We start from the raw sequence: 10,552 nt of genomic DNA on the forward strand, positions 1-10,552 counted from the left end.
AACAAACTTTAAAAAGTGCGATTTTTTTTTGCTCTCAACGCTGAATTGAATGTTGAGAAAACAAAAGGTGTATTTTTTTCACAAACATCCTTTCTGAATTTAAAAGTAATCATTTCATTTTTTCAAAAGTATCTGTAATCCAATTATAATATTTTTTGCTGGTAACGTAACTGATTTGTCATCAGATTACGTAAACAGTTACCCAACCCTTGTTCCTTCTATGTTGTAACAATATAACCTCTGGGTTTAATATAACGATATATAATGAGTTTGCAAATTCCCAAGTAAAAAGCGTCCAAATGTTGTTGTTGACTTGATCTTTATTTGATTAGGCCTTTTTTTCCATTTATAAAAAAAAATGTTAGAAAAATGACATTGTCTTTCAAAACCACATGATGTACGGTGCACCGAAAATAGACAGAAATAATATGACCCTTAGCTTCAACAAACAATCCAAGACTTTTGTTCGGAAAAGTTCTAGAGAGCAACTTGTAACAAAAGTCTGTGTCAGTTGAGAAAACACCAGAACGAACGTCGACTAAATGATCTGTTGGGGTGTTGACGAACGGTGGCAATTCAACAGAATCGTTGGAAAATGGCGGCCGATCTGTGGCCCACTGCCATTCGTTTTCTGCAGTTTCCTTCTTAAGATTCTGCTGGTGGTGGTGGATCTAGACGTGGCAACACCGGGAGGATCAGGTTCCCGAAGGACGAGTCTTGAGTGATGAAGAATCCAGAAGAGTGAGCATGGGCATGCTACAAAACAGAAAGATAAAGGAAGATTAGCAGTGTTTTCCACAGGAACATACAGTAGCCAACCACATAGACAGTGGTCTGCGGACGCTGGGCCGGGTAACCTCCAGGGTTAGATTGTGTTTGCTAAAAAAAGCTCTAATTTGGTGGCCTCTGGTACATTCTGGCCTTGATTCCATCTGAATACACAGACAAATTATTCAATTTGTTATCAAGTTTACCTCCCAGATTAGAACATTTGTTGTGGTATTGTGAAAAAAATAAAGTACAATTTAAATGACTGAAAAAGTACTATCAGTAAGAGAACATTACGTTTGTATTTATATATTTTTTTATTTATTTTTAACTTTCAACCCGTCTTCTCTTGAGATGAATGTCTTAGTAATATATGAACGTTTCTGTTTTAATAAAATATTTTGAAGAACAAACCAAGTAGATAGTCCACATTATCTTGAAAAATAAAGGTTAAATAAAAAAAAATAAAGGGATTTAATTTTATTAGGATCTTTTAAGTCCTCATTTGGACTAATCTTCCAAGAGTCCTTAAACATTAAAATACAATTTATAATACGAACACATTTTCACATATAACACACAAACATATTGACCAGATAAACACTCTTAACAGTCTGAAAAGATATTGATTCTTCTTCTACTGTAGTCCAGCACAACTTTCCTATGAATTATATTTAAATGGTTTTAAAGTATTGTTTGAATTTATATATTGAAAAGGTTTCTGGTTTGCTCAGAAATTATTCCATTTCTTTATTGCTCTAAATCAAAATGTTCTTTTGCCAATTTTTATCAGTCTTGTTGGGGCTACAGGCAATGAACCCCGAGTCGGGATTGCTAACAAGGCTGGAAATTCAAAACATCAAAAATCTAATAATTTCAATTTCTCAAACAATCAACTATTTTACACAATTTAAAAGATAAACATCTCCTTAATCTAACCACATTGTTCGATTTTCAAAGAGGCTTTACGGCAAAAGCATAAAGTTAGATTATGTTAGGACAGTACATAGCGACAAAAGTACAAACATCCATTTTCAATTCAAGGTCAGGCGTCACCAAAAGCAGAAACCAGCTAGAATTATGCACTAACCTTTGTCAATCTCCATCAGATGACACTCCTAGGAAATTATGTTATACAATACATGCATTTTTTGTTCCATCAAGTTCATATTTATATCCAAAAACAGCATTTTACAGTAGCGTGAAATTCAGATTTTTTTCTTCTCTGAAATGCTTCCGGTGAACATAACAAAATTACTATTCGAAAACATTGGTAAATTATAATATTGTCATTCAAAGAATAATATATTATCATCTCGTAATTTCTACCGAATGGCCAGATCTCAAAATAACTTTACTGGGAAATCACATTTTGCAATAAACGGGGTGCTATGCTAAGAACAATAAGCTATGCTATACAGTTAGCATCATCTAATATCGATAATAACATTGTAAATATCCCCTTACCTTTGATTATCTCCATCAGAAGGCACTGCCAGGAATCCCAGGTCCAGAACAAATGTGGTTTCTTTTGACAAAGTTCATAATTTATGTCCAAATAACACCAAGTAGTTAGCGTTCATTATGCTCCCACAAAACGTGGTGGGGGGGGGGTGTAAAATCACGCCGAAAAGTTAAAAAAACCTAGTAAATAATCTATTTACGTTCGTTCAAACATGTCAAACGTTGTTTAGCATTAATCTTTTGGTCCATTTTTAACGTTAAACATCAGTAATATTTTCACACAACCTATCCTATGTCTAGATAAACAATTATGACAAACTCACGTCTCTCAGATTTATGCGCAGGCGCAAAAAAATGAAGTGATGACATGTCAACTTCCTTGGATTCTAATTTGCTCTCTGTTTATCATAGACGCTTCAAACAACTTTATAAAGATCGTTGACATCTAGTGGAAGCCGTAGGAGTTGCGAAATGAATCATTTCTCACTATGGTATCTATAAAACAATGACACTAAATAGTACAGTCACAAAATTCACATTTTTTTTTAAATCTATTTTTCACAGGTTTTTGCCTGCAATATGAGTTTTGTTATACTTACAGACACCATTCAAACTGTTTTAGAAAATTCAGAGTGTTTTCTATCCGAATGTGTTAATAATATGCATATCCTAGCTTCTGAGTTGGTGTAGGAGGCAGTTAAAAATGGGCACATATATTTTTTTTAATTTCTCAATACTGCCCCCTAGCCCCAACAGGTTAATGGTATTGACAAACTATCCCGTGGCTATTTCTTTGAAGTATTTTAATACATTTGAATATTTGTGGCTACTTTTTAAGTTAATACCTTGAGGCTGTCCCAAACTTTACAACAACAAAAAGTTGGTCGGCCGAAAGTAGTCTGTTCTTTCGACCAATCGATTGCTACAACATTTTAAACATGTATTTTTCCATATATAGACACACCCCATGTGCATTGAGCTTGTCTGATGATTTAAACTTACGGGTTGAGGCCTCAAGAGGGCACCAGAGATCTAGATAACCAGAAGAAAAAAAACCTAACCCTATTATTCTCCAACAGCTCCTGCTGGCTTCCACAGATTCTGCCATTACTCTCCTGAAGTTGACGGTAATAAGCGACACGAGGAGTCAGCAACCTTTCATGTGGAATGCCAATTTATCTCACCATTCTACCGATCCGTGTGCCAGTTATGGTTTTCATTGGCACATTATTGTGAAACAGTTATTTCATTTATAATAACGTATTCATATCTCAAAATCACTGTCATTTGGTTAATCAAAATTCTATATCTAAAATGATACAAACATAAAAAGTAACTTCTATTGCCAACTATGTACAAATAGCCTACATAAAGCCAACAAATACAAACATTGCAGCCTGCAGGAAGAAAATATCCTGATAAGAATGAAATATCCTATAAATAACATTGGCTACACATGGGCTGTCAGCAACGAACTTGAAACATTGTATCAACTATTAACTTGGGTCTGGCCAGAAGCACTAGCGAACTTGCAACATTGTATAAAATATTCTGGGCCCTCAGAGTTTCCTGAGCCAGTGAGCTGGAGGCTATTTTCACCAGGGCTAAGAAGCAGTGGTTGACTTGGGCAGGAGCTCACCGGAGCCGGGTACCGACACCTCAAAATGTTATTCTGCTTCAGCTCCTGTTCCTCTTGTAGAATATCAGCTCCAGAATGAGGAACCGATTTCACTCCAAGTGAAGCGCTGATAAGAAGCCGATTTTATGATGTTTCTACTGGATCAGAGCAGGACATTGTTCCCTTTCACGCCGAGTGGTTATCGAAAGGGAGAGCGCTGGAAAGATTTTTACAAATACAGTTGAAGTCAGAAGTTTACATACACTTAGGTTGGAGTCATTATAACTCGTTTTTCAACCACTCCACAAATTTCTTGTTAACAAATTATAGTTTTGGCAAGTCGGTTAGGACATCTACTTGGTGCATGACAAGTCATTTTTCCAACAATTGTTTATAGACAGATTATTTCACTTATAATTCACTGTATCACAATTCCAGAGGGTCAGAAGTTTACATACACTAAGTTGACTGTGCCTTTAAACATCTTGGAAAATTACAGAAAATGATGTCATGGCTTTAGAAGCTTCTGGTAGGCTAATTGACATCATTTGAGTAAATTGGAGGTGTACCTGTGGATGTATTTCAAGGCCTACCTTCAAACTCAGTGCCTCTTTGCTTGACATCATGGGAAAATCAAAAGAAATCAGCCAAGACCTCAGAAAATAATTTGTCTGGTTCATCCTTGGGAGCAATTTCCAAACGCCTGAAGGTACCACGTTCATCTGTACAAACAATAGTACGCAAGTATAAACACCATGGGACCACGCAGCCGTCATACCGCTCAGGAAGGAGACTCGTTCTGTCTCCTAGAGATGAACGTACTTTGGTGCGAAAACTGCAAAAACAATCCCAGAACAACAGCAAAGGACCTTGTGAAGATGCTGGAGGAAACAGGTACAAAAGTATCTATATCCACAGTAAAACGAGTCCTATATCTACATAACCTGAAAGGCCGCTCAGCAAGGAAGAAGCCACCTCTCCAAAACCGCCATAAAAAGCCAGACTACGGTTTGCAACTGCACATGGGGTCAAAGATCGTACTTTTCGGAGAAACGTCCTGTGGTCTGATGAAACAAAAATAGAACTGTTTGGCCATAATGACCATCGTTATGTTTGGAGGAAAAAGGGGGAAGCTTGCAAGCTGAAGAACACAATCCCAATCGTGAAGCACGGGGGTGGCAGCATCATGTTGTGGGGGTGCTTTGCTGCAGGAGGGACTGGTGCACTTCACATTACCGATGGCATCATGAGGAAGGGAAATGATGTGGATATATTGAAGCAACATCTCAAGACATCAGTCAGGAAGTTAAAGCTTGGTCGCAAATGGGTCTTCCAAATGGACAACAACCCCAAGCATACTTCCAAAGTTGTGGCAAAATGGCTTAAAGACAACAAAGTCAAGGTATTGGAGTGGCCATCACAAAGCCCTGACCTTAATCCTATAGAAAATTTGTGGGCAGAACTGAAAAAGTGTGTGCGAGCAAGGAGGCCTACAAACCTGACTCAGTTACACCAGCTCTGTCAGGAGGAATGGGCCAAAATTCACCCAACTTATTGTGGGAAGCTTGTGGAAGGCTACCTGAAACGTTGACCTAAGTTAAACAATTTAAAAGGCAATGCTACCAAATACTAATTGAGTGTATGTAAACTTCTGACCCACTAGGAATGTGATGAAAGAAATAAAAGCTGAAATAAATCACTCTATTATTCTGACATTTCACATTCTTAAAATAAAGTGGTGATCCTAACTGACCTAAGACAGGGAATTTCTACTAGGATTAAAATGTCAGGAATTGTGAAAAACTGAGTTTAAATGTATTTGGCTAAGGTGTATGTAAACTTCCCACTTCAACTGAACATGTAGGTCGGGGTAAAGTGACTATGCATAGATAAAAAACACTGAATAGCTGGGGTAGCCGTTTGATTAGCTTTTAAAAAGTATTTTTGGACCTCGACTTGGCGCTTCGGTACCGCTTACTGTGCTGTAGCAGAGAGAACAATCTATGACTAAGTTGGCTGGAGTCTTTGGCAATATTTAGGGCCTTCTTCTGACACCGCCTGGTATAGAGGTCCTGGATGGCAGGAAGCTTGGCCCCAGTGATTTACTGGGCCGTACTCACTACCCTCTGTAGCGCCTTGTGGTCGGATGCATAGCAGTTGCCATACCAGGCAGTGATGCAACCAGTCAGGATGCTCTCGATGGTGCAGCTGTATAACTTTTTTGAGGATCTGAGAACCCATGCCAAATTTTTTCAGTCTCCTGAGGGGGAAAAGGCATTGTCGTGCCCTCTTCACAACTGTGTGTGTGTTTGGACCATGTCGTCCACTGGATTGAATCCCCGAGCTGACAAGGGGAAAAAAAATCTGTCGTCGAAAGGTATCCCCCTTTCCCTTTCCAACTGACTAGGTGTCCCCTTTTCCAACTGACTAGGTATCCCCCCTTTCCAACTGACTAGGTATCCCCCCTTTCCAACTGACTAGGTATCCCCCCTTTCCAACTGACTAGGTATCCCCCCTTTCCAACTGACTAGGTATCCCCCCTTTCCAACTGACTAGGTATCCCCCCTTTCCAACTGACTAGGTATCCCCCTTTCCCTGTACAACTGACTAGGTATCCCCCCTTTCCCTGTACAACTGACTAGGTATCCCCCCTTTCCCTGTACAACTGACTAGGTATCCCCCCTGTACAACTGACTAGGTATCCCCCTTTCCAACTGACTAGGTATCCCCCTTTCCAACTGACTAGGTATCCCCCCTTTCCAACTGACTAGGTATCCCCCCTTTCCAACTGACTAGGTATCCCCCCTTTCCAACTGACTAGGTATCCCCCCTTTCCAACTGACTAGGTATCCCCCTTTCCAACTCACTAGGTATCCCCCCTTTCCAACTCACTAGGTATCCCCCCTTTCCAACTGACTAGGTATCCCCCTTTCCAACTCACTAGGTATCCCCCTTTCCCTTTCATTACATTAAGACACGGTCACATCTTTTTATTTTTTTGTCTTGGGAATATTTCGGAACAGATTTCCTAAATTAAACTCATCCTTAGCTTTATTCCCGGTAATTTTAGTCTTTTTTATTTTCTACATAAAAATAAAAATCCCTCGTGGGCCTAATGTTGCCGACGCCTGCCTTCCTGTGTACACAGAGATCATGCAGAATGGCTCTGGGGCCACCTATGACCCTCTTGGGGAAAAAAACTTCTGAAATGCATCCTTCCAGATCTGAATTGGTTGGTTTAGGTAACACCTCGCTCACACCCGTCCAATCACTTATAGATCTATGCTTAGCCCCCAGATGAAAAAAGGAGGGAGGGGTGCACTTCTGAAATGTTCAAATGAGGTCAAGGCCTTACCTGCAGAGCTGCTTTCTGCTGGGCAGCGATGTGCTGCTGCTCCGCGTGGTCTCTGAAGTCTTTATTCAGGGCTGGTCTGGACAGAGGGATGCTGTTGGCGAGAGGGATGGAGGGATATGGGTCAGGGGCTGCACTGGGGTTTATGTCCCAAACAGCACCTTATTCCCTATATAAATGCAGGGCTCATAGGGCTCTGTTCAAAAGTAGTTCACTATATGGGACGCAATCAAGGTTTATGGCAAACACACACACTCCATCATAACCAGATGCTTCCAGATACCTGGCTCCAGGGTTATTCATGGAGGAGTTTTGTATCAAGCGTCTCTTCTCTTTGTCCAGTTCAGCCAAAATGGCAACACGGTTCTTGTTCTGGAATCCTGAGTAGAGAAAAATAAAAATATAAACTGATTAGCAACAAAGTAAATGTTACAGAAATACAGTACCAGCACAATTAACGCCAAACTTAGCTGTAGTCCAGTGCTGTTTAAGAAGACTCGCCATCAGTAAGCAGCACAAAACGCCCTGGGTCACAGCTACCTGCTAACTATACTATCCTGCTATTACTACCCGGACTTTTACTACTCGACTTACCCGCTCCAGGTGCAGGCGAGGCCATGTCAGAGAAAGTGACTGCAGCCTAAACAACACAAAAGATAAGAGAGAGAGAGAGCACTGGGCTAACTAGCATTTAGCACTGGGCTAGTTAGCATTTAGCACTGGGCTAGTTAGCATTTAGCACTGGAACAGATTGGACGAATCGACTAAGGATAGTAGATGTTCACTATCGTTCAAATAGTTACATAACTATCACAAACAATAAAAATGCTTGAGTTCTACCGTAAAGTCTTTGCTATATACAGAAACAAACCACTAAAACATAACTACGTTTTTAGTCCTCCGGTGAACTCGTGTATCAACAACAACAAAAAGTCGCGTTACCGCTTCAAACGGAGGGCGCGTTCGAGCGGATCGCTTTTATCGAGTTGGTGACTATCGATCAAATCAAGGTTTATTGGTGGCGTACACAGATTTCCAGACGCAGCGAAATGTTTGTTTCTTCTTCTTCTTCTTCTTCTTCTTCTTTGTGATTGGGTTGGCGGAGAACGTATTCAACTTTTAACATGCATACAACGCCACCTATTGTAGTGGAGTGTGAGGCCAGTCACGGCCTGCCTATATTAAATTCTCTTCATTAGTCCTGTTCCTCCAGGAAAGTGAACTAGAGCCCTAGACACCACTTCCCTTTCCTTCCCCCACTAATCCACCCATACCCCATCCAGCCTCTATAACCCTTTCACACTATCTCTCCCTATCTACGTTCTACAGTTCTCAAAAATAACAACACATGTTTCCACCGTTTCCTCCACTAAACACTCATCACACAGACCAAAATCAAAAATCAAATCAAATTTATTTTTTATATAGCCCTTCGTACATCAGCTGATATTCTCAAAGTGCTGTACAGAAACCCAGCCTAAAACCCCAAACAGCAAGCAAAGCATGTGAAAGAAGCACGGTGGCTAGGAAAAACTCCCTAGGAAAAACTCCCTAGAAAGACCAAAAACCTAGGAAGAAACCTAGAGAGGAACCAGGCTATGAGGGGTGGCCAGTCCTCTTCTGGCTGTGCAGGGTGGATATTATAACAGAACATGGTCAAGATGTTAAAATGTTAAAATGTTCATAAATGACCAGCATGGTCAAATAATAATAATCATAGTAGTTGTCGAGGGTGCAACAAGCACGTCCGGTGAACAGGTCAGGGTTCCATAGCCGCAGGCAGAACAGTTGAAACTGGAGCAGCAGCACGGCCAGGTGGACTGGGGACAGCAAGGAGTCATCATACCAGGTAGTCCTGAGGCATGGTCCTAGGGCTCAGGTCCTCCGAGAGAAAGACAGAAAGAGAGAAAGAGAGAATTAGAGAGAGCATATTTAAATACACACAGGACACCGGATAAGACAAGAGAAATACTCCAGATGTAACAGACTGACCCTAGCCCCCCGACATATAAACTACTGCAGCATAAATACTGGAGGCTGAGACATTATTTATTTAACTAGGCAAGTCAGTTAAAAACAAACTCTTATTTACAATGATGGCCTAGGAACAGCAGGTTAACTGCCTTGTTCAGGGACCGAACGACAGATATTTACTTTGTCAGCTCAGAGATTCGATCCAGCAACCTTTCAGTTACTAGTCCAACGCTCTAATCACTAGGCTACCTGCTGCCCCAATATACAAGTCAAAAGTTTGGACACACCTACTCATTCAAGGGTTTTTCTTTATTTGTACTATTTTCTACATTGTAGAATAATAGTGAAGACATCAAAACTATGAAATAACACATATGGAATCATGTAGTAACTAAAAAAGTGTTAAACAAATCAAAATATAAGTGGCCTAATCTGAACACAAGTGTAACACATGTAGCCTGTGTGTAGAGATGTCATTTTGTTTGGTCTTAAAAATATCACAGACCTTTTCAGCATATTGATTCTGAATTTTGACATTTTAAAACCAGTGTTTTGACACTGGTCTATAACATCAAACAAATCAATGACAACAAGAAGCAGCAACAGCAGTGCTTCAGTTGAGCCGGATCCTGCTGAAACAGGATCAGGAACCTTGTTTGTTTTGGACTGTTTTTGTTCCGGGAACCGATCTGGTATCTGGTCTCGTGGTATGGACATATATTATTCTCTCTTTTTGCAATGTAAAAATTTGAATAAAAGCGATCAAAGTTAATTCGAGTTGCCCCCACAAATGTAATATGAAAAAGTAGATTTTTCAGCCCTGGCCTAATATTCTAAGAGTTGATTTGGTTTGAGACCTGACCCGGGTTAATGGTTTGCGTAACATTGTTAACTATGTTTGAGACCAACAGGTGACTGGGGCTGCATGAGAAACATGCCAGTATCTCTCATGTTACTAGAATGAGATTCACGTTCTACGATCTTCTCTCTCTCTCTCTCTCTCTCTCTCTCTCTCTCTCTCTCTCTCTCTCTCTCTCTCTCGCTCTCTCCTGCTCTGATAGACATGAGCCTGCAACTCTCATCTCTCCAGCGTTGCACTTCGTCATTTATTTCCTTATAGAATCATAGCCGCACAAAGGGTTCTGGGGGAACTGCAGCACCCCTGATGAATTGAAATACATTTGACAAAGTTAAAGAATAACCGCTGTCTGTTCATAAATAAATGAAATAATTCAGAATAGCCTACTACACCATGAGAAGGCTTATAATTTAGCCACAGAGGATCAATAGCTTCTTTTTTTTTAAATAGCATGTGGATTGTAGCCCAATAACAAGGAATAGCCTACAGTCAGGAACATGCGGCAAATCTGTCAGAG

At 40.2% G+C, this 10,552-nt stretch overlaps 1 protein-coding gene across 4 annotated transcripts; it reads right to left on the bottom strand.

The window, feature by feature from the left end:
* Positions 1–302: 302 nt before the first annotated feature.
* inip (INTS3 and NABP interacting protein) lies at positions 303–8,343 on the bottom strand. Of its 4 annotated transcripts, none has more exons than XM_014147377.2 (5): positions 8,230–8,343; positions 7,797–7,842; positions 7,486–7,582; positions 7,206–7,296; positions 303–756 (listed from the first exon to the last, which is right to left on the bottom strand). In XM_014147377.2, the coding sequence occupies exons 1-5, from the start codon at positions 8,326–8,328 to the stop codon at positions 646–648; spliced, it is 444 nt and encodes a 147-aa protein (XP_014002852.2). In that variant the 5' UTR covers positions 8,329–8,343; the 3' UTR covers positions 303–645.
* Positions 8,344–10,552: the final 2,209 nt, after the last annotated feature.

This window comes from Salmo salar, chromosome ssa01, assembly GCF_905237065.1.
Source record: "Salmo salar chromosome ssa01, Ssal_v3.1, whole genome shotgun sequence".
NCBI lineage: Eukaryota > Metazoa > Chordata > Actinopteri > Salmoniformes > Salmonidae > Salmo > Salmo salar.

Coding starts and splice junctions, on each gene's coding strand:
- inip (XM_014147377.2), bottom strand. CDS start 8,328: ATGTTAAAAGTTGAATACGTTCTCCGCCAACCCAATCACAAAGAAGAA. Junction 7,843..8,229: donor CGCTGCGTCTGGAAATCTGT/GTACGCCACCAA, acceptor TGTGTTGTTTAG/GCTGCAGTCACTTTCTCTGA. Junction 7,297..7,485: donor ATGAATAACCCTGGAGCCAG/GTATCTGGAAGC, acceptor TCTCGCCAACAG/CATCCCTCTGTCCAGACCAG.